Source organism: Carassius carassius, chromosome 21 (genome assembly GCF_963082965.1).
Source record: "Carassius carassius chromosome 21, fCarCar2.1, whole genome shotgun sequence".
In the NCBI taxonomy this organism is placed as follows: domain Eukaryota; kingdom Metazoa; phylum Chordata; class Actinopteri; order Cypriniformes; family Cyprinidae; genus Carassius; species Carassius carassius.
The window spans coordinates 25,619,311-25,643,410 of NC_081775.1; the positions used below are offsets into that span (position 1 = coordinate 25,619,311).

Below are 24,100 nucleotides of genomic sequence, written 5' to 3' on the forward strand. Positions count from 1 at the left end.
AAAAGCTAAATGAATAGTTTAGAATAGTTTGTAAGACCATGATTATAAAACCCAGTGAGAAGAGTTTACCTGTTTGGTGTGACATTTAACCTCGATGTCCCATTTAGCCACTTGTTATCAATTGCCTTTTTCAAGACAAGTCAAATATTAAAAAAAAAATCATGTGAATTATTTATTACTGATGTATTTTATGTTGTGGAATTAAACATGAAAATATCTTGAGCTTGTGCTAACCGCAGACCTTATTTCAGTTATTTAACCAAAAACCTTTTCAGAAAACCCACTGATCTCTGGACTGAAAGTATTATAATGCTAAAAATCATTTCCCAGGGTTTTGGCCTACATAAATACATCATCCCTACAGCGCACTACTGGTTGAACTTCATGCAGCACTGCATAGACTTGTATATATTTTTGTGTTTCTCAGTAAAACTGATCCGATTACTGAAATACTAAAGTAATTAAAACAAAAAAAAATCTAAAATTTTTTAAAATACTAAAACTTCAAAATCAAAAACATAATGAAATCTAATTCAGAATATAAAAAAACAACAACATCAATGATACTAAAATAATGCAGAGTTGAAGCTGAACACACCTATTGTTGCTGTGAGACTGGTCCGCATGCAATGTTTTTACTTTTTCAGGAACACCACCTACAAATGAAATATTTGTCTATGCTTATTAATCTGGGATATAATTGATTTTAAAATTTCTTTCTTGTGCAGCTACTATTCTTTAAAAAAATATACTAAGGGCTTTTTTGCTAAAACGTACTGATGCATGAGTGCTACATTTACTCTTGCAATTAGTTTAGCTCGAACTGCTTGTATGCAAAACAAAGTCTGAATGGAAACTGTACAATGTTTATTTTTTATTTTAAGAAATTAAACTTGTAAAATCTACTCTCAAATTTCATAGAACGTTCAACATTCAAAATGTAACTTGACAGTGATTGTCATTGTAATATTTCTATACTGAATTGTGATTGTTTTATTTCTTACATCTATTTACCCATATAAGGTTCATTTACGTAGTTTTTAAGTGCATGGCCTAAAATATGATTACAATTAGCCAAATCCAAGGTCTAAAACCAAAATATTATTTTGCTAAACTGAATTCACAATTTTACTTCAAATCTAGTTTTAGCAAGTGTTGAATATAGTCATATTCAGCTCCATGATTTTTTTGTTTGTCAGTTACATAAGAAACCATATAGAGGGCAGTGTCAGTACAAACTCCTCCAATATCTCAGTAGGTTCAGTGTGCTAAAAACATCGTTGACACACAAGGAGTCGACTGTGGTAGGATGATTTATTGTTGCGGAGAACTAATATGCAGTGAGATGTTTTGCATACTACAAACTACAGCTTGAATATGATGATGAAATGCAATTTTAATATAAAACTAAAAAAAAAAAAAGAGAGATGTTTTCCCATGTCAAAAGTACCATACAAATGATTAAAGGCAGTTAAAATGTAATTCAGGGGTACATAGGTGTGAGATAGGTAATCTTTTACAAATTCCCAGCAGTGAACAAACCTGGCAGATTTAATATCATCCGAAATACAGCCACGGGCCTGAAGTTACAACAACACATCTTGCAACCAGGCAGTAAAAAAACAAACCTCAGTAACATATTTACAGTCCTAAGAATCGAGTCCATATGTATGCGCTCATGTGTTGCAAGTGAAAAAAACTGATTTAGGAGAAAATGACTTGAGTTAATTGAAGAGACATGGCATACTCAATGTGAAAATACATATAGAAAACATACATGCTCAAATAACTTGATACATCTTGAAAGCAACATCAATGATATAAACAACATGATATGAAACCTGCCAAATTCAAACCTCGTCAAAACGAACGCAATCTAGCTCAAATATCTCACGCCACATACATCAATAACATTTCTCGCAAACACTACATGAAACATGGACTGATGCCAATATTTTTAACAAATACCTGTTTGGAAGCGATAACACTCAAATGTTTTAAGTCTTTACATTCAACAAAACATCAAGGCTTGAAAATGTGGTCTTTATGATCAATAATCCGAGGAATCCAAGCACTCAGCTGTTCTCATGCTCACATAAACACCATATGTTGTGCACATTGGTCTGTGAATGTTTCTAGTTTGACTTTAGCGTGTTTTGGTACTGCTGCTCTGCCATGTGATTTCAGCCGAAGGCACTTGTGGAAGGAAGTTCAATTAGGCCTCGTAGTACTGTCTCTCCACCTTCTTAGTGACGGTGCTGCTGGACATCACTCCTCTCTGCACCATCTCCACCTGTCGCGTGATGGTGCCGCCCGACTCTGTGATCTGCCTGCTCGACATCATCATCATCCCGTCTAGAAGAAATACACATCAGACACCGATACAATGAGCAAAACATTACAATAAAGAATTTAAAGTCTAGAATAAAAAAAATGATTTTATTGCAATTCATTTTGATCAACTGCTTAAAGTTTATAATAAATTTTTATAACATTATCATACACACAACATACTGTATGGTATTTCCAGAAATGTTAGATGACTGATATACCACCAATATAAATGTGTATTTAGTTTAATATATTAAATATGATATAATAGTACTTATATTTTATAATAATATTAGGGTAACACTTTAGTATAGGGACCGATTCTTACTAATAACTAGTTGCTTATTAGCATACCTAAAATTAACATATCGGTTGTTTATTAGTATTATAAAACACATATTCTGCATGACCATATTTTACATCCCTAATCTGACCCAATACCTAAACTTAACTACTATTGTCCTAACTATTAATAAGCAGCAAATAATGAGTTTATTAAGTCAAAGTCATGTTTAATGGTTTGTTGATAGCAAGAATTGGACCTTTAAATAAAGTGACCAATATTATTGATGTTAGGTCTATTTCACTCTATTTCATGATTAAACATAAATAGAAATCAATGTTTAATCAATAATTTCACATTTTTTATTTTTGCTTTCTGAAAACAATTTGGTGAACACTGTGGCATTGTGAAATTAAAACCTGTGTTAATTCAAATAAAAGATTATGTTTTTTAGATAATATTGGACTTAATTTTATAGATTTCTTATTTGATAAAAAGGTGTGTATTTTACATATCACAAAATAAGCATAATTACCTAAATTATGTTTTATAGGTTTATATTAAATATTACAAAATATCTAGTTTAATTATATTTAATAAAAATAGTAGTAAATCTTAATAAATAATTTTGATTAAAGCATGTGAGGCCAACTCAACTGAAATTGTAACTCATAAATTGAAAAGAAAAAAACTCTTCAATTGTGAATTTTGCACCCTGGAAGATGTAGTGTGGGTTATTACCTGAAGACACAAAGGGTTCGGAGAACGTGGTGTGTGAAGTAATCTCTGTTGGAAGGTTGAACACCTCTCTCTTTGTGAGTGAATGGCTGCTGTACTGTGACATGGAGCCTGAGGAGGACCAGAGAGGAAGAGGAGATTATTAAGCTTCAACAAACAAAATGTATTACCAGTGATTTTCCTCAAAGACGACATAAGATATGATACAATGTATTTCGGAGTTAAAATATTCTGCAGAAAGTTGTAAAGGGCCAGACTTGATTTTATCCATTGCGATTTTATTGAACCATAGTATTTCATATTACTGAAACATTAAACATATACAGTACATAGTGAGATACATATCATAAAATGCGCACACGCTATCATATCACTCTCAGTCACACTGTTGAAATGTCCAACATACCTCCATCTTGAGATTCGATTGTGATGATGCCTTCTCGCTCCGGTCCAAAGCCCTGCGTGGTCTGGGCTTGAACTTTGAATTTGTATGGCATGTTTTCTTTCAGGTCAGACACAGTCAAAGAAGTCGCAGCATTGCCATTCACCTGGAAGGAGCGAAGATCTCCTGCAAGGACACCAAACAGAGCTTTAACAAGGAAGCTAAAGAACAGAGGTTGTTTTTGATTATTGCAGCAATGACTGCTGTGGATATTTATGTGGATTCAAAGTTCATTTGTCAAAAAAAAAGAAAGTCAAATAGAAAATAAAGAGGGTGGTGTCTGACCTCCACCATGCAGCTGTTCACAGGTAACCACGTAGCCCAGGATGTCCCCGTTGGGTTTGCGAGGTTTTTCCCAGCTCAGCTGCAGCGTGTCTGGACTCAAAGCTGTGAAGATCAAAGGTCCTGGAGCGCTGGGAGTGCTGAGTGTGAATGGAGATCCTGAAAGACAGCACACACATACATTTAGTAAATGATAATGCTGGTATTAACTACTTTGGCCCCTATAGGTACCATAAAAATAACAATTTAAAAATGAAGGTGCTCTCACCTGGCATTGGGCTCAGTGGACTCTTGGGGTCGACAGTAGACTCAATGGTGATGACTCCCTCTCTCTCAGGACCCCAGCCCTCTCGACTCTGGGCCTTCACTTTGAAGATGTAGGAATGGTTTGGCAGGAGATCCTGAACCACCACAGAGTTCTGAGCGGGATTGTTCACTTCAATACGCTTTACTTCACCTATATGGGAAACAAAATTAATTTTAGCATATAATTTAATATACTTTCGTACTTTTTAAATGAATAGGTATGACAACTTTAATTGAGAAGAGATATGGATCACCTCCACTGAGTAGCTGGTAAAGGACGCAGTACCCCAGTAAATCAGTCTCACATTGGGGCTCCTGCCAGCTCACTTTCAGAGCCGTGGGCCCCAGGGCAGAGAACACCAGTCTGCTGGGAGTCTCAGGAACACCCGGGTTGAAGCGTGAGTCTGAGGGCACGAGATGTGCAGACGGTAAAATGTCAAACCACAGAACAGACATTTAATTTTGCAGCCAAAAACAGTTTTATTGGTTCAGCACTGGAAACAGCAGGGGTTTGGCGGAGTTGTGTCAGTCTGTAGGTAAGTAAAAGCAAAAATGCTTCAAACTGAACTACATTTTTCAGTAGTATGACAGTAATTCAGCTGCTTCTAAAATAGTTTAAAAAGACACTTTCCCAGTAGCAACTGTTTAGCATATTTTTTTTTTAATGTCATATTTTGTTCTTACCAGGTGAACTAATAAAATAAAATAAAATAAAAATAATAAAATGTGCTCTCCTACAGTGCAGGATTTTTGAGAAATTCATTTTCATGAACATGTTCATTCACAGACAAGTAAATGAACCAGTTCTAAAAAAGATTCAATGATTTATTTGGTTCCCTGAACTGCATTTTTTCAAAGTACCCTCTTACTGATGCACTGCTGGTGGTTTCCGGGTTCACTCACCCTGAAGAACATTATCCAGGTTCTGCAGTGCATCGTTGATATCTTCAGACTGAGTACGAGCTCTGGAGCTCAAGCTGTAGCTGGTAGTTGTACTCTGGCTGAAGCTAGAGACCCCTGAGAGACAGCCAAGCCACGGCAGGGTGGGGTACGGCAGGGTGTGGCAGGAAAGGGTTGGCAGGCAGCCGTCGCATGACGAGAAAACAGAGGGAGAAAAAAAAGTGTAGAGAAGACAAATAGCATAAGGGGAAGAAAAAGAAGAGCAGGATTGAAGCGAGAGTGAGCCAAGGATTCTTGCCAAAAGCTGCACCTTGCGAGACATTATATCAAATTCCATTGGCTTTGTGCACGCAGATCTATCAGGCTTAATTTACCTAAGTTGTCCAAAAATCCACCAGACAGGTTTCCCATGACAATAGAATCCCTCACACCATCACCGTCCGTGTAATGCCTGTTCTCAGAACGCTTCCTCAGGATCACTTCCTCTTTGAGAAGTCCGCCATCCCTAAGATCATATCTGTGTGTCGTTGAGCCTCCTGATTGTGACAAAAAACAACGATTGGTTAATGAGCTATGGAGACAACATATTCAACAATTTAGTTTTTAAACCATATGTACTAGTGCTGTCAAATCGATTAGTCATTATTAATTGCATCCAAAATAGACACTTACATAATATATATGTGTTCTCTGTATATTTATCTGTATATATAAATACACACATATAAACATATACATATATATATTAATATTAATATATCATTTATATTATATATAAATATATATTTTATATATTTCTTAAATATATACATGTGTGTGTATTATATATACACAGTACGCACACATATATTATGTAAAATTTAATTTTGGATGAAATTAATCGATACGTCACTAATATGTATCAAATCAAAGAATGATTCATAAATCTTCACATGAAAATTCTGTCATCATTCACTCACTCTCATCATGTCATTCCAAAACAATATGCATGTCTTACTTTCACGAAACACACAAAAAAAAATTCTGAATAATATACCTGCAGCACTTTTCCACAAAATAAGGGTAAACCAGAAAGAAAATACAAAATGCCCTAAAACAATCATAAAAGTGGTCCAAATGACACTATCCTCTAAAACTTCTGAAGTAATACAATTGCTTTGTGTGAACAACACTTTTGCTTTTTTTACTTTTGATTATCTGTGAATGACAACTTGCACAACCGTTTAAAAATTCTGAATCGGTATGATTTTTTTAATACATCTCTAAATGCCCAGGCATCATTTATTTGGTAATACAATAAAAACAGTAATATTGTGAAATTGTACTACATTAAAAAAAAAATTATTTTGTAATATATTAAAGTTCTTGAATTTTTTTATAGATTTTATCAAATTTTGCTCACCTTGTTGAATAAAATTATTAATTTCTTTAAAAAAAATACTTGGAATATAACACTACAATATATAGTGCACTACAATATATAGTGCCGTAGACTACTTGCATTACAGTTTTATGATGCATATTTAGAGCTTGATATACATTGATCATTCGAGGTACATTAAATAGTAAGGCATTTTGTGTTGTGTTCCACAAAAAAACTAATACAGGTTTGTAATGACATCAGGATGACTAAATAATGAAAAAATTGACATTTTTAAGTCAGCTTTTTATTTCTCTAATACCTTTGCCGGAAATGTACGTTGTGCTGCTGCTGTTGGTCACACCGAGACGGGGTGTGGAATGGCTGTATGTGGATGAGGAGGAGCTGACGTTGCGGGAAAGGGAACCGCTTCCTCCTGGGAAGAGGAAATTCTGGTCCCACTTTCCATTTACAAACTGATCTGTAAGAACATAAGACAGAAGACGATATCATGAGTTAGCACAGCACCATTAGTGCTGAATTCACAGTTGAAGTTAGCGCTCAAAATAGGGCTTTGAACAACACCCCAGAGGCTTGGAATCACCTCAACAGACCTGCAGAAAGCCTCTCAATTCAGACGAAGAAACACTATTTTCATAGTAGCAATGGAATTAGCAGTCTACACAAAGATGCCAATTAGCACTCTGATACTCTTAATGCCAATTAGCACTCAAGCGACTTTGCTAGCACAGCTTTGGGTTGACGTTGGGTGTAGATGGCATGATGTCGGCCAGGGACTGGTCTTCACCTTGTGGCAGGGTCTGTGCATGACTATCACTGGCATCGGTGGCCGGGCTCAGGCGGAGGGGGATGATGTCAGCAGGCAGTTTCCAGGAAACCTTACGGAGATCCAGGTCCGAACCAACTAGCTGGACATGCTTCCAGTGTGAGCCTTCAGTAATCATGTGGGGGAAGCAAGCAAGGCACATGTGTGCTGTCCATGCTCAACTTAATTCACCCAAAATAGACAATTCTGTTATTAATTACCCTTTTTTTTTTTCAAACCTCTATGACTTTCTTGAATACAAATTGGAGATGGTAGGCAAAACTGTGAAAAAGCCAAGTGAATGGGGCTACAAAGTTTCAAAATGTAAAAAAAAAAAAAAAAACATTTTTGTGAAATGTTAATTTCAAGGTAATATCCACCATAGACCATAATTGTGGAAGATTTTTTGATGTTTTATGTTATTTTGGAAGCGTCCATCCCCAATCACTGTGATTTTATGTAAAAGATCTAAATCTCCTTCGGTAAGTGTTGACAGAATTTTATATTTGGGTGAAATAATAATAAGTAGCTTTAATAACTACAGTAAGGCAAAGAAGGAAAGAAGTAAAGGTGGGAAGCTGATGTCTTCTGAGGCCATTCATGATGCTAGAAACATTTAGCAAGGCCAAGGAAACTGATCATTCTTGCCAAATGAGAGCCGTAAGAACCCATATGTTACATTCCTGAACGCTGCACAAACAATAAGTTCAACTTCCACAAAGAGCCCAGTCACCCAATTTTACAAAGCCATAAGGAAAGAAAACGACATTATTCCATGGCGAAAGCAAGTAGCTGTGGGGTCTTCAGGGGACTAGAAAGAACCTTTTGATTTCAACAGGAGCTGCATACGAATTATGTAAGGACATCATCATGTTACGCTGCAGATGAAGGCAGGCAATGCCCATGTCTGACTGCTACTGACCAGTAGTTTCTACAGGTCAACGTAGTATGAAAAAGCTTTTGAATGTTTGAAACAATTCCATATACATGTTCAGGCATGCAATACAGACAAGCATTGACATGTTTAAAAAAACATAAGTCTTCCCTGCTATGCCTGATGAAAAGACCATTCAAAGGATGCTAGTGTGCTGGTGTCCCCTTTCCCAAGAGTTGCATAGCCAACCAGTTTACCCATGCTGGTTGAAATTTATCCTGGTCATTTCAGCAAGTATGTGCAGAAAACACCCTACTGTTCAAGTTTGGGTGCAGCCAGATTTTTATGTATTTGTATAAAAGCCTTTTATGCTTAACAAGGCTACATTTATTTGATAAAAAAATACAGTGAGACAGTAAAATTGTTAAAAATTGTTTAAAATCATTTTTTACTTTAATATACTTCCTGTGATGGTAAAGCTGAATTTTCAGCAGCCATTACTTCAGTTATAAGTGTCACATGATCCTTCAGAAATCATTCTAATATACTGAGTTGGTACTTAAACATTTCTTTTAATATCAGTGTTGATTGAAAACAGTTGTGCTGCTTAATATTATTGTGGAAACTGATACGTGATACATTTAGAAGAATGGTATTTTTTTTTTAAAATTGAAATCTTTAGTAATATTATAGAACCCTTTACTGTCGCTTTTGACCAATTTAATGGATCCTTGCTTAATGAAAATATTAATTTCTTTCTTACTGACCCCAAACCTTTGAACAGTGGTTTACATTGACTTCAATGTGTTGCAACAGTGCACCACATCACAAAAGATACCCACCTTCAGTCAGATCTGTGACGCTAGGCCTCTGGCTCCCAGTTGGGGATCGCAGTACTTCATTACTGTACATCAGATAGCTATCATATTCATCGCCAGCCTCTGCATCCACAATGGGAATGTCAGGAATGATGGGAACTGTAGGAGCGAAATGAACCAGAACAAATAATACAATCAATTCACAGTCAGCACAATGTTTTATTAAACAACTGCTCAGTCTGAACTTGAGTTTAATTCCATCCCAGGATGCTTACTTGACATGGGTCTGGTAGGTTGTGAAGCCAGGTTGATTGTAGCCTCTCTGTACGGGCCCCAGCCCACCTTATTCCGAGCACGCACTTTGTAACAGTAGGTCTGAGAAGGCTGCAGGTTCTCGATGAGCAGCATGCGCTTTTTGGGGTTATCAATCATCACCTTCTTAGTAGGTCCTGTAGGCTCTAAACAGAGAAAGAAATGTGCAATCAAAGAAGCACTAAATACTACAATACTGATGGTCTGAAAAGTTTTTTAAGACTCCTACTCTTGTCCTCGTCGATGGGTGTGTAGATAACCTCATATGAAGTAATGACACCATTTGTCTCTGCTGGCTCCGCCCAGCTGACCTGAGTGACAGTGGGGCTGATAACATTGAAAGCCAGGCGACCAGGTTCACCAGGTACTAGAGGGGTAAAACAATGAAGATGGCCATGTTGTAAGACATTAACTTTATGGGTATACTAGAAAAATCCAAATAAGAAAATGATGACATGCATGCTTCCTAAAAATCTGAAAAAAAGAGATTTTAAAGAATTTAAATTTAGAACAAACACAAAGTCCAGAGATTGACTTACCATCCTCTAGAGTCTGGCATTGGATGACATCGCTGTAATTGCCCTCTCCGAGTGCATTGTAGCCACATACACGCATCTCATAGTCACAGTATGGGTAGAGGTTAGTCAGCTCAGCCTGAGGAGTCTTCACATCTTGCACCTGAGCATCAGCCTCAGGGTCTCCATAAATCCAGTACTTCACCTAGAAAAACAGCAAATCACAGCTCAAGGGAAATATTTAACAGCATTCTCAAATATTATCTGAAAATATCTGAAATGTTAGTTTCATTTAATATTGCAACTCGAGCAGAAATGGTCTGTGACTAAAAAAAAAAGCACAAGATCTATCCTGATATGACACAAAACACAGTGTATTATCTCCTACTAGACTACAAACACTTCTGTTTAAAAGTTTGGGGTCATTTTTTTGAATGAATGAATAAGTATAATTCAGCAAGGATAAGAGCAAAGACATAATGTTACAAAAGATTTCTATTTATAATAAATGCTGTTCTTTTGACCTTTCGATTTATGAGAGGATCCTGGAAAAAAAAACTGTATCATAAAATTATTTAGGCAGCACAAGCGTTTTCAATATTGATAATAATAAGATAAATTCTTTAGCAGCAGATCAGCATATTTCTACTCTATTTTTTATCAAATAAATTAGCCTTGATGAACTTAAGCGACTTCAAAAATGTTTAAATATCATTCATTTTATCATTTAATTCAAATATAAATACATAACGTATACATATTCACACAAACACACACACATATACAAAAACTACTCTTAAACGAAGATCCCAGTTAAGCAACAGCGATTATTCAAACATCTGTCTCTGAGCACTAATCCTGTTACTGATTAGGTAGAGATGTGAAAATCTGTAAAAGTTTCAATATTTACACAGCGTTAACAGATATGTATATATATATAGTGAAGAAGGTTAAGAGTAGTTTTTGTTTTAGTTTTTTTTTTTTACTAAACTTTTCAGAGGTAATAACAGACTATACACACTAAATAACATTACAAAATTGCATTAGTTTTTGTATTATTTTAGATATCATTTTACGTGACCTACCTTGTAACCATTGGCATTTACACTGGGGTTCCAGTTCAGACGGATGTTTTTAGGGCCGGTAGGAACAGCTTTGATGTTGGTTGGGGCGTAGAGGCGTCCTCCAGGGGATGCGCCTAGTGCATTAACTTGTTCCACTGTCTGCATATTAATTTCCCCATCCCCTGAAATGACAATGCAAATATTAAGTAATACTCAACATCTGAAGATTAATGGAGGGTTCTGTTTTTACGATAAAAACATATAATAAAGTAAAATACAATAAACATTTTTGCATTTATTGGTGGTTGCAAACATGAACCCCAAACCTGACTCTAAACCCCCTGTTTTCTCACCTCTACCATCGATGATGTTCACCACTGAGGTTTTCTTCTCTCCAATGATTGCATTGTTGCTGGGGTCAAACAGTTCCAGGTGGAAGGTCTCGGGTATGATGGGAGATAGATATGAACGAGGATCAATGACAATGTTCTTTTCCGTCTCACCAGGAGCAAATTTGAGGGGACTGGAGAGGTTAAAGCGTGAGGCTTTGTTTGTGCGCCAGTGCACAGTGGTCGGACCCTCCTGGTTTCGAGTGCGTACCACAGGGATGGAGTAAAGCGAGTCAGATGTATTGTAAGTCTGAGCACTCTTCTTAAACATCACGACACTGGGTTCTATGAAGACATATGAAACAAATCAAATTTAGGTTAAGGAATAACAACAAATTAGACTTTTAAATCTGTGAGCCTGGTATATACCTGGTTTATCTGCGATAGTGATGGTGGTGCGTGGGTAGCGGCCCAGTTTAGCACCTTGCCGTGGGTTACTCAGATCCATCACAAACTGTTTGACCTGTTTGTCCTCCAGCAGTCCATCTCCCTCCCCAAGCTCCAAGAGTTTCACTGGAACCATCTTCTGAGTTTCGCCTGGTGCATAACTCAGGTCTCCATCAACTGAGATATAGTCCTACGAACACAAGAGAAAAATAAGCACACATTCAAACAACAACAAATAAGAATGACTTCAGGGTGTCTTTTCCCTGCATATTCATATTAATTAATACGCATGACATGCATAAGCATATCACTTATCATGCACAGTCTCATTTTTAGAGAAAATCGAAACATCAAGACCCAAGTTGGAAAGTGTATTTTACCTTCTTGTCTTTGGCGGTGAGGTCACGGGTGCAGTATGTGACCTGAGTCCGTCCGTCCTCTATGATCTCACGACTGATCGGGATGTTGGCCATACCATCCTGACGACTGTAGGTGTATGACGGCTGCATGAAGGTGAAGATGCTCCTAGCTATACGAGAATATATATTTTTTTTTAGATTTTGCCACTTTTTGTGGCAACCCATTTAAAAAAAAATGATATCAGAAAATGCTTGATTTTAAGAATAATCCTTATTGATTTGGCTGAAAAAAATATGCTAGTGGGGTAAGAAAAAACATTGTCTGTAAACAAGATTAATTCGATCTTACCATGTTCCTTAATCACGGTGATGTTGACATGATCTTTGCCGATCTTCGCAATTCCTACTGGAACATCAACAGCTTGAACAAGCAGCTCTTTCTTTTCATCATCCTCATCTTTGATAAAGAGGGGAACCCGGACATCCACTGACTCCAAACCCTCCTGAAACTCCACAGCCCCTGCCGCTTCTACAAGACAGACAAGGACATGGATGCATAAACATTCAATTCACATAAACCCAAAATGTTACAACAGGCACAAGACTGCAACCTAAGTTTAGACCGTGGGTTTTGCAGGGTGTCTGTACCTCTGTCTGTGGCTACAGTGTAGTAGCCTGGAACCACCTTCAGTTCCCGGAAGTTTCCAGCCTGAACCTGTTTATCTGTCAGTTTCACAATATCTGGGTAACTGGCACGAGGAGCAGATAAAACCGTGTCTACAATCGTGTTGTTCTGTCTGTGGATGCAAATAAGAATTATTATTGTTTCTCTTCAAGTTTTCAGTTTTGCAGTCCCTGTACAAATCAGTAATCTAACAAAGAAATATCCAGTTCATATTTCACCCCAATGCTGCATTTATTTGATAAAACACAGTAAAACAGCTATATTGCTAAATACTATTACAATTTAAAATAACAGTTTTTTAATATATATTTTAAAATGTAATTTATTCTGGTGATGGTGAAGCTGAATTTTCAGCATCCATTGTTCCAGTCTTCAATGTCACATGATCCTTCAGAAATAATTTTAGTGATAAAACGTTTAATGAGATTTATCCTAATTAATAAACTCAGACTTAAGTGACATAGCATTTGATTAATGCTGGCTCAGTTGTAGCTAATGTACCTCTTTCCAGAATTTCTTTGTGTCCTGAAGGAGAAGAAAATAAAAGAAATGTCAGAATCTGAGACTCATCCAATACTTTAGAAAAAAATTCCCTTTAAGGCACGGCCCAGCCAATTTTAATGAGTCATTAAGAGCTACTTCTCACCTGAATCGAGTCTTTTGCACTCTCTGCGAGCCAGGGATCTGCAGGAACACGTCATTGAGCTGTTTATGATAAAATAAAGAGAAATTAGCAGTCAGGCATGATGGTTCATGTGGGAAAAGTTGTTTCTTGTTTTTTATTGGATGGGATAGGGTGGGGAAATCACACATTTATAAGCACTTACGTTGTCCTCTACTTCTCGCTTGAGCATGTCTGTGTCTCGAGCCTCAGGGTTGGATAGAGTTTCTGAATATTGCCGGTTCAGACGAAGAGAGACAGGGTACTGGACTATAAAGAAAGATACAGAGAAATAAAAGAATATGAATACAAGCTTGTGTGCCTGTGTGATTAAAATTTTTTTGAAGGGATAATTCAAATTAAAAATTTTAATTCTGCCATCATTTACTTTCCTTGTGTCATTCCAAACCTGCATGACGTTTTCATCTGTGGATGTTTTGGACCCCCCATTGACTTGTACAGAATTTATTTTTAAAACTTTTTTTTTTATTGTTGAACAATAGAAAAAAGGTCACAGGTTTGGAATGACAAGAATTTTGTACTTTAATACTGAACCCTGTTCACACTAGATGACTAGAAAACTAGTTTAATCTCAGTCTAGACTCACTGGTCTCTTTGGGGTTGGGTTTGATTTGGTTCTGTGGGTGGTTGGGTCCTCGATGAACATTGTCTGTCACTTTCCAGCGCACAATGTCTGTGCTTTTGGGCGGGCCGGTGCGCACCATCGGGGTGTCCAAATGATCAGAGGTCAACAAAGACTGGCGTAGCATGTAGTGATCTTCTTTGAATCCCACCATACGACCTGCCAATCACAAACACATTGAAAACGAAACAGTAAATCTGTTTCTTCTGATCTCTGTATAATGTAACTAAAGTGTAACAGAGTGAAAGATAATTACCTCTGCCACAGCATGGGAGAAGAGCAAGACATGCCTGTTGGAGACGGAGCGCAAACATTAATCAGCTGAGATTTAAGATTACTAAACCACATCTTAACCAGTCGCACACAACAAGTTTTAAGTAGCAAGTAACTTGAAAAAAACGCTGTCCAACACAACAGAATTTAGAACATATTTGATGTGTATATACATAAGACAAGCAACAAGACATACTACTTTTTTAAATCATATATCATCACCACCAATCAAATCTTGACAGTTCTGTTCCACTTAGCTGTATAATACACATTAAACATGTTCAGATGTGTTCTTTGTGCAGTATTTTCAGCATCACTGACAACAGAAAATAACTTGACACTGAAAAATCCTGATGTTGTGCTTGGTTATGGGAAGGTGTTTGTGTATTAAATTGTCTTTGGGTGTTTTTTCCCTCTCTCATTTTTTTTTCTTCTCTTTTCATTTCTTTTTTTTTAGCTATAGTATACTAAATTTGACAACACTTTTCAGGACTTTTTGACATGCTGTAAAAGTTAAAGTAAATTAAAGTAAAGTAAAGTTGAATAAAAGTGTATATCTACCTGGCAACAGGCGCAGTATTTCCAGCAGCAGAGCAAAAGCAAACCAAGCAATAGCATCAGAAACATAATGAGAGGAATCAACCACAGGAAACCTGCAGGTGGACAGTCTGATCAACAGAAAAACAATCGGTTAGTTTAACCCTGACGTGCATTACTCACCACACTCTTGTTCAAGAGCTATATTTCGTATGAAATAATACAGATGCATATGACAAATTATTTTAAATGAACTTATAGGTCCAGCCAAAGGCTGTATAAATAATTTAATATTTGTGTACATCTCACCTTTCTTTTTCTTTACCAGGACGTGGTGTTCTTTGTCTGTGATGTTTAATGGATAATTCACAGTGTAGTAGTATGTGCAGTCGTCATCTTCATCACGAAAACTGCACGTCTCTATTACATTTTTATCTGTTGACACAAGTAAATCAATTCTTCATGGTTTCATATATCCATAAACAAATCCACGAGTATAGCGATGTCTTTTAATATAAAACTAATGCCATACCTTCTTGGAGCTCTTCCACCATGATGATTTTAAAGGAACATGTATCACAATTCTTTCCTTTTTTCTCGCCGGTGTTCCAGGCCTGGCACTGAACGCAGCTCCTTTTGGCTTCACACATGCCCAGTTGTTGCTGCATTATGAAATATGGTTGGAGTTGGTACAAGTACACAACTAATTAACAAGGAATACAGACTGATGGACACAAAAACACACACACACACACACACACACACATCACAGTCGTACCTGAAAGTTTGCTTCACAAGTGTGGCTCAGTGGAAGTCCTGAGTGTTCACACTCACAACGACCGCATTTACACTCACCACGACCATTACAGATGCCCTACAAAAGAGAAGAACACTTTTATTATACAGAGAACTGGGTTTTACCTATGTTTTAATTTTTTTTAAAGAATTCTCTTATTCTCTCCAAGGCTGCATTTATTTAATAAAAACTGAAAAAAAAAATAGTAAAACTGTAATATTGTGGAATATTACTACAATTTAAAATAACTGTTTTCTATTTCAATGTATTTTTTAAATGCAATTTATTCCTGTAATGCCAAACTGAGCCTATATTGGTGAACAATAGTGTGCATGCATAGTGACTTTATATTTCTTTGAACAGTACCCCTTTGCTGTCAAGACATGAATCGTTGCTGATGGAACATTCACAGGCATCCCCAGTCCATCCCGGTGCACAAACACATCTGCCCATACTGCAGCTTCCACGTTCTGTTGTTGCAAACAAAGATAAAAGGTCATAATTCTGGAAACGTAACTATGAAGGCACATCAAAGCATGTCTGCAACTAATACAACATTACTGCACTGCTTAGCTTTTTTTCATCTTTCACACTAAATTTGTGATATATTAAAATGAAAAAAAAATCTTTTCACTAACCATTACAGAGAAATCCACCAAATCTCTGGCACTGAGATTTGTCAAACTGGCAGAAGGGCCCTTCAAACTGGTTTGGGTTATAGCACACACAGGTCCCACACATGCAGTCTCCTCTGCCCGAGCAAGACTCGGTCTTCCCAGGTTCGATGCACATGGAAGAGTCTGTGAAGGCCCCTGATGAACAGTTACAGAAAGGCCCTACCCTATGAGAGGCAGTGCAGAGAAAAGAAGCGGGGTTATGGACTGCAATATAATCGGCACAAACCAAAGATGTCAAAAGACATCAAAATGAATACTACCATCCATCATAACACTGGCATTTCCCACAGACAAGATCTCCACGGCTGTTACAGCGCAGTGCATTTTTAACTGGGGTCTGATGTTAAAGTAGAAACAGAAGTGTAAGATTTTAAATGAACACGGATAACAGGAGATGGGTTATGAAGAGGTTGCAGGCCTCACTTTTTCGCAGTCACATGTATGACAGAGCACTTCAGCATTGATTCTCAAGGCAGAGCTAAATGTGGTTGGTTTGACTCTTAAGATTCCTGCCCGGTCAGCCTGGTTGGCATCACACACATGCTGCTCGCCCACCCGATTAAGAGCCTCCAGACGGACTTTAAATTTACCCTTTAAAGAGAGAAAACTTGAATTAGCTTATTTAAAAATATGTTTGTAAAAACTAAGAAGCACTGCAGCTTAATAAATAAAATACATAAATCAATGAATTAGCTTGAGGTACAGAGAAAATGTCAGGGCAAGAAAAAAATCAGAATTACTGGCCCAACCTATATTACCATTTTACTTTTTAATTAATATTCGATTATTTAGTTTTTCCTTCATTATATTCCTTCCTTCTGGAAAAAACGAGAAAAAGTGCGTGAGAGAATACATTTGAAGTTTTCTGTTAAAAAGAAGTCAAAGGCACTCACAGTTTCACCTGGACTGATTTTGAAATAGTCCAACTCAGAAATTGTGCCAGACTGAGAGAGTATCTTGGCTTCCACCGCTTTTGGTCTGTCTTCTGCACGTATACTGATCTTGGAGCGAATATTCTGTTCAAAAAATGATGGTAAAAAAAAAGAGTCCATTTTGAAAAAAAAATGATAATCATCTCAGCAAGGTATTTGGTATGAAAATAAAAAAAATTACCTGAAAAGCTTTGTCTAAAATGTTCAAGATGTTCATGGAATCTTCTTGCAACTGTCCCAACTCAGCAATAGGGAAGTATTCAGAAAGTTTCTATAAACAAAGGAAACCATAATTGTGTCACAAGGAAGTTTATATCCACTCTTCAATATAATGTTTATTCATATTGGGAGAATCTCTGAGAACGTTTAAATGGACGTAAAATGCACAAATGTCATGAGACAATTAAAATACTATTTAAAAGCATACAAACCTGATAGTAATCGTAGGAGTGGTTAGTAACTGCGAAGATTGGAATGATGTTATGTTTCACCAGAAGTCGCACTAGGGTAGGTATAGATGGGTAGTCTTGACGAGTATCATGTGTGTATTTTCCATCTGAAGTCAGATGGCATTGCTCATCATTACGATCCAAGATGCCCGCAAGCACATTGGCACCATCTGCCTCATAATGGAATGCCGATTCAGTGGAGAAGACCAGCAAGTGGGTGCTGTCTTTCCTCCAGCCAATATATTCCTGTGAAAATGGGAAACAAGTTATACTGTAGCAGTAAGAATTAAGTTACCGTTTACAGTATTGAAAATGGCAAGCATTTTTCACTTCTGTCTACCGAATTAACTTCTTAAAAATAGATCAAGACCTGGCAGACAGCAGTCTGTAAGATGGCATCAAAACCCCCCTCGGGGGCATCCAGGTTGCCAGATATGCGTTCTTCCTGGAGCTTGTCTCTAAAGGTGCTTATGTTGCTGGTGAGACTGATGACGTTACGGAATGAAAACGGAGGGTCACTGTTGGCCCACGGCATTGCTAATCTGTAAGAGGAAACATATATATAAGGAGCGTGTGCAGACAAAGTCATACTGCGTGGTGCTGTAACACTGTATTATTCTTACTTGGATGGCCTCATGTCTGTCTGAGGCTCAGTGACTTTGTCTACAAATTTGCCAAATCCGATGGTGTAATCATTAGAGAGTCTGGCAACAAGCTGAGCTGCATGAGGTGAAACCAAACAATGAATGAATATTAAAATGTTACAAAACAAACAATTTTGTACTGAGTGTGGCACCCAACCCTAGCTTTAATTTAAAAAATTTCATTCAAAAACAGCAAGACAATGCACAATAGATTCAGAGAGAGTATTTAAAAGTTATAGTTAACTTGACCCACCATCTACGTAAATAATGCAGCACTTATGGCTCAAGATGAAAAACACTGAGAAGTGACACAACAGCCAATGTAAAAATAACTAGAACTCAGCACTCTGTTGCAGCGTAGCAATACATAATCATTAAGGTCTTCATTTTTTCATTATTCATTTAGCAGACACTTATCAGTTATGATGGTTGCATCACCCCTTAAAATGTTTGAACTAGGCAGGGTGATATAGTAAAAAAAAAAAAAGTTTAGCCTTTTGGTTATAATATATACAATTATCATTTTATATTGGCTATATAACAAACTGTTGAATCAGAATTCCAGTTTAAACTTTTAGTTTAAAAGTACCAACTCTAACACCATGTTTATTACTGTAGTTTATTGCAAAATTTTACACTGCAAATCATCATATGACACCCAGCCTGAATTACAAGGGTAACCAGCCCAGATCTAACCACTATGTTACACCAGCCCCCTTGCTCACTCACCCAGTTGGTCTCCCATCCTCTTCAGGTTGTCCAGATCATCAGACATAGAGTTGGAGAAGTCCATGAGGATGTAGAGGTCCAGAGGGCCACTGACTGGCTCAAACACTTCCATATCCACCTCCTTCACCTCCCCGGGGAGAAGCGTCACCCTCATTAGCTGAGGGGCCACCTGAGAGTAACTCAGGGATTTATCGATTTTCACATACTGAAAAACACATAAAGACACATGAATACATAAACACACATTACTCCACGACATGGACATGTAACTAAATTGAGGGGCAGATTCTGATAAAACAAACCTGTTGAGTTGTGCTACTGCTCTCAATTGTTACCATCCGACTACTACATTTACGGGCCTCTAAGTTTTCCTTCAGGTCACAACGCTCATACTCGTAGAGCTGAAGAGAAATAACAGATGAAAATAAAAGCAATGACACAGCTGTGATCATACAGAGAGCTACATTAATACTTTTATTTAGCAGTGAAACATTAAATTGCTCAAAAGTGACAGTAAAGACAAAAAGAAGAGAAGAACTGCTCAAATCATTGTTTAATAAGACCGCTGTGTCATAATTGAATAATGAAATTAAAGTAGTTTAAATAAATGTTGGACATTTCTAATCAGATTGTAATGGTTTAGATTTGTAAATCTACACTGGTGGTAAATCTACACCCCATGATGTTAAAGCACTTTGGGTGTACAATACACAATAAAGAGATATATAAATGCATCATTCATTCATAAATGAGTTAATACTCTTATACAGACCTGATCTCTGGATCGATACGTCATATAGACTAGTTATGAAGAAAACATGTTAAACACATATACAACATCAATTCATTCTTCAGCATAAGGATCAGGGAGTTTCACCTCATCTGGGCAGTAAGCACATCCTGTGCCAATCCGGATACATTCTGAGCAGGTTTTTGCCCTGGCAGCAGTACAATGGTTCACTATGCAACACAAAAACCATAGTCTTCTTAGCATTATACATTTGGGAAACCTTTGAATTTCATTGCATTAAACAAAACATTTAAACATCAAACAAATAATACCGGAGACTTTTTAACATTTTTGCAATGACTTTCAAACCAGCTGTTCTATTCTTTAAAAAGTTCAAATAGAAGCAACCAAATAGTTTTTCCATCATTATTTTTAACAATAAATCTATTATTTATGATCTATTATCATTTAAACAACCTAATAAACTTCTTTTGCTTGAAAAGTGAAACACTTGGCCTGATGTTTTATTATTCAGTGCATTTATATATTTTGTGTGTTTATAATATAGTGCATTCAGACCCCTAATACTACAATTGTTTAAATATTTTTTTCCATCATTAATCTACACTCTGTACCTCATAATGACAAAGTGAAAATGTAAAAAAAAATGTCTGTAAATTTATTAAAAAGAAAAAGCAATTACAGCCTCAATCTTTTTGGGTATGACGCAACAAGCTTTGCACACTTGGATTGGGGGATTTTCTGCCATTCTTGCGATGTTTGTCCTTCTGTAGATGTGTCTCCTTTCTCCACATATGATCATACAAACATCTCAGCAATGATCAAGAGAAATGGGAGGAACCTGAGATAAATTTCAAATGTTGTTGCATACAGTCTTATGTAAATACTTATGTAAATATGCTCTTTCAGTTTTTTCTTTTTAATAAATTTACAGACATTTCTAAAATTCTGTTTTCGTCTTTATGAGGTACAGAGTGTAGATAAAAAAATTACTTTAAACAGTTGTAGTATCAGACCGCAATATAACAAAATTGAAAAAGTGAAAGGGGGTCTGAATAATTTCTGAACTGTATTTCTATTGTGTATATATATATATATATATATATATATATGTGTGTGTATAGTGTATATATGTATATATATATATATATATATATATATATATATATATATATATATATTCACATATCATAACATGCAAAGCATTTGGACTACACTGTATATATATATATATATATATATATATATAAAAATGTACTGCACTGTATTAGATAATAATATCAACCCAAATGACATCACATATTTTGGTTGTCATTACCAATTATAGTTAGCAGAAAGTAATCTGATGTTTTTAACTGGCTTGGCATTGCTTCTTAAATAAAAGTGTTTGTAATTGAGATTTGAGGTTAAGGGAGCTTAAGAGTTGATGTTCCCACCCTCATTAGCATGGCTGGCTGTTACAGCGAGCAAGAGAACGTAGATCCCCACAGCGAGACGCAGTGCCCATCCTCCCATTTCTGTCTGAAATATAAATACAAAAATAGCAAGATCACACATTTTCCATAAAGTTAAACATGGTGAACAGATGTCACACAGATTCACATGCACACATACGGAGATACACACCATAACTGATCATAACTAAACTGAGTAATTCAAGGAATGCAAGATATGTCTTGGTAAACACCATAAAACATTCAGCAAAAACCTCAAAATGACCAGACAGACTGCAGTGGACATTTACTCGAAATTGTCTGCACCATTTATCTGTATGTGTCCTTTACACTTTTAGAGACTTTTAGAGACTTCTGTCCATATCTAATCTACAACAGAATGGCATGCACCTCAGTTGTTATATCAGTGCTTAAATCTCAAAAACAGATGCAGAAATCTGATCCACCTGTCCAATATCACTTTCTCTCGCTTTTCACTCTCTCCCTTTCGCCCTGAAAACATCAAATGAAAGTTAAGCCCATTTCACCCCCCATAAATCTGAACTCTGACAGTGAAGAAGAGAAACAGACCAATGATTCCTCAGGAATTCCTCTCATGTCCTCTACAGATGAACACGGTAAAAAACAACTTTTTATATATATTAATGCATTACACTTTGGTATTTTTTTTCTTCTAATTGAAATGCAAAAAATTATTTTAGATTGTATTCTGCATAATTTTACATAACTTTCCAATTATTTTTTTTGTAATTAATTACATTACTTTCTGACTTTAATTCCATATAAATATTTGATGATTAGAAACAAGACACATTCCTGCATGTGTCAATGCACATACTGTATGCATCAGACACTGTCACTTCTCACTTCTTCTTTTTTAAGCATTTTTAATCGAATTTCGAAGCCCTGCATTTTATTCAGTCATTTTAAATAACTGTACTAAATTTTCATTTTAAATTGAAAGCCTTGCAAATTACAAAAACTACTACAAAACAATACTTCCCCACTCAAAACTGGATGTTCTAAATTTTGGCACATCCATCAACTTTACATTCACATATAACAGCTCAAGTTCATATTTTGACCAACATCACTGGAATTTCACTCCAGGATGCAAGAAAACTAAATCTCATATAAATATCACAGTGCCTGAGACCTGAACAGACCTTAGCATACTATTGTGAACCTGATCTGGCCTGTGCTAACCTGAGCATATAAATCATGTTTAGTCATACACAGAGAAAAACAACAGAACCCAGAAGTACCCAATACAAATATAGCATATTAGAAATTTGGTGTACTTGACATTTTCTTGTGGCAAATGAAGCATATTAATAAGACTTAAAAGTTTTCATTCCTTCACATTGCACCTATTTGCATTTTTTTTTTTTTACTTTAAGGAACAACGTTTTTAGATCTCATTTTCTCGGAAAAACTAAATAAAAATTTGACTAAGTGTAAATCCATCTGAGAATAATAATGACATTAAAATACAATCAACAAACCTGATAGTCACAATATATACAAAATGATCCAGACACGAATATGAATTGATGTACACAAATGCATAACAGCATTAAACAACATTCAATAACTGAAAATTAATGGTGCTTTAAAGCTTCAGACTGTCTTTTGCAAAAGGGGAAACAACCAAAGGCCAAACACTCTCATATATTCATAAAGATTTACTGGAAACATTTGAGAAGATGAAAACCAGAAACAGCTGAACAGTAGTGGGCAAAATTGTAAGACCTAAAACAAACTAATTCAAAGAGTTCTATTCATTTCTCCAGCCACAAACATTAGCTGAAAAACACAACAAACAAAACGTGACAAGCAAGTAAAGATGGAGAGGGAAGTACAGAGATAAAAAAGAGCCTTACAAAACACATGCATGACTGTGAGGCTTTACAAAAAGATTGTTGATCTCACAAACCTCTTAGTTTGTTGTTACCCAATCCAAATCCCGGAGTCCAACCAGAAACAGCAAAGTTCTCTAAAAGAAAATCCTTAATTCTCTCCCTTGTGTCCAATGTTTAACAGAAGAGGGGAAAGAACCTTGTTTTCCACCTGCGTCTTCACAAATCCAAACAACAGGGAAACTTCTTGTGCTTGCAGTAAAAAGTTCCCTTCCTACCCTTCTCGGTGCTGTGCAAAATCGACTGAATATTCCCCCCAGATCCGACTTGTGTTTAAGAGTGAATGTGTGTCTGGTCCCTCCTCTCTTGCTCAAGCTGTTCAGGTGGGTTGCAGGCAACACCCTTCCTTTCTTTCTCTGACTTTGCGAGGTAACAAGGTTGCTCCACCTTTCCCAATGTCCTTTGCTCATTCGTTCTCTGCGCATTCCTTTAGCAGCACCCTCACCTGTGTGGACTTGAGAATGACAGGTCAGAGCTCCCCCCCGAGGGGGAGAGGAAAAGAGAGCGAGAGAAAGAAAGAGAGGGAAAGAGTGAAGAAACCCTGCCCTGACTGCTCTCGCACAGGGAGTGGCAGGCAGATAATATTGCCTGCAGGGTACAAAGAATCATTGCCACACTCATTTCTGCACATGCATATGCAGGTACACACACGAACACGTGCCTCGTCACACGTTAATACAATGTGGATAGTTTTGAAAGTGACCAACTAAACTCAGAGATATGCGTGAAAAACAATCCGACAGACTTCATACACTCAAACGAAC

At 36.6% G+C, this 24,100-nt stretch overlaps 1 protein-coding gene across 2 annotated transcripts; it reads right to left on the reverse strand.

Moving 5' to 3' along the window:
• Positions 1 to 1,295: 1,295 nt before the first annotated feature.
• itgb4 (integrin, beta 4) lies at positions 1,296 to 23,790 on the reverse strand. 2 transcript variants are annotated; one of them, XM_059504052.1, is made up of 42 exons: positions 23,354 to 23,790; positions 21,400 to 21,484; positions 20,090 to 20,172; positions 19,515 to 19,613; positions 19,213 to 19,417; positions 18,463 to 18,559; positions 18,210 to 18,381; positions 17,822 to 18,085; positions 17,572 to 17,661; positions 17,352 to 17,474; positions 16,882 to 17,049; positions 16,719 to 16,795; positions 16,420 to 16,622; positions 16,148 to 16,251; positions 15,764 to 15,859; positions 15,518 to 15,647; positions 15,295 to 15,420; positions 15,010 to 15,116; positions 14,432 to 14,465; positions 14,140 to 14,334; positions 13,699 to 13,802; positions 13,518 to 13,576; positions 13,373 to 13,396; positions 12,835 to 12,983; positions 12,536 to 12,715; positions 12,208 to 12,356; positions 11,810 to 12,017; positions 11,405 to 11,725; positions 11,073 to 11,233; positions 10,012 to 10,192; positions 9,702 to 9,839; positions 9,436 to 9,618; positions 9,185 to 9,319; positions 6,965 to 7,123; positions 5,657 to 5,818; positions 5,286 to 5,399; positions 4,637 to 4,786; positions 4,345 to 4,533; positions 4,080 to 4,235; positions 3,759 to 3,920; positions 3,356 to 3,463; positions 1,296 to 2,355 (listed from the first exon to the last, which is right to left on the reverse strand). In XM_059504052.1, the coding sequence occupies exons 2-42, from the start codon at positions 21,476 to 21,478 to the stop codon at positions 2,216 to 2,218; spliced, it is 5,784 nt and encodes a 1,927-aa protein (XP_059360035.1). In that variant the 5' UTR covers positions 21,479 to 21,484; positions 23,354 to 23,790; the 3' UTR covers positions 1,296 to 2,215. The 2 variants fall into 2 exon arrangements, with proteins under 2 accessions (XP_059360035.1, XP_059360036.1); XM_059504053.1 differs by lacking the exon at positions 5,286 to 5,399 and having other exon boundaries at positions 23,354 to 23,789.
• Between the last annotated feature and the right edge of the window lie 310 nt (positions 23,791 to 24,100).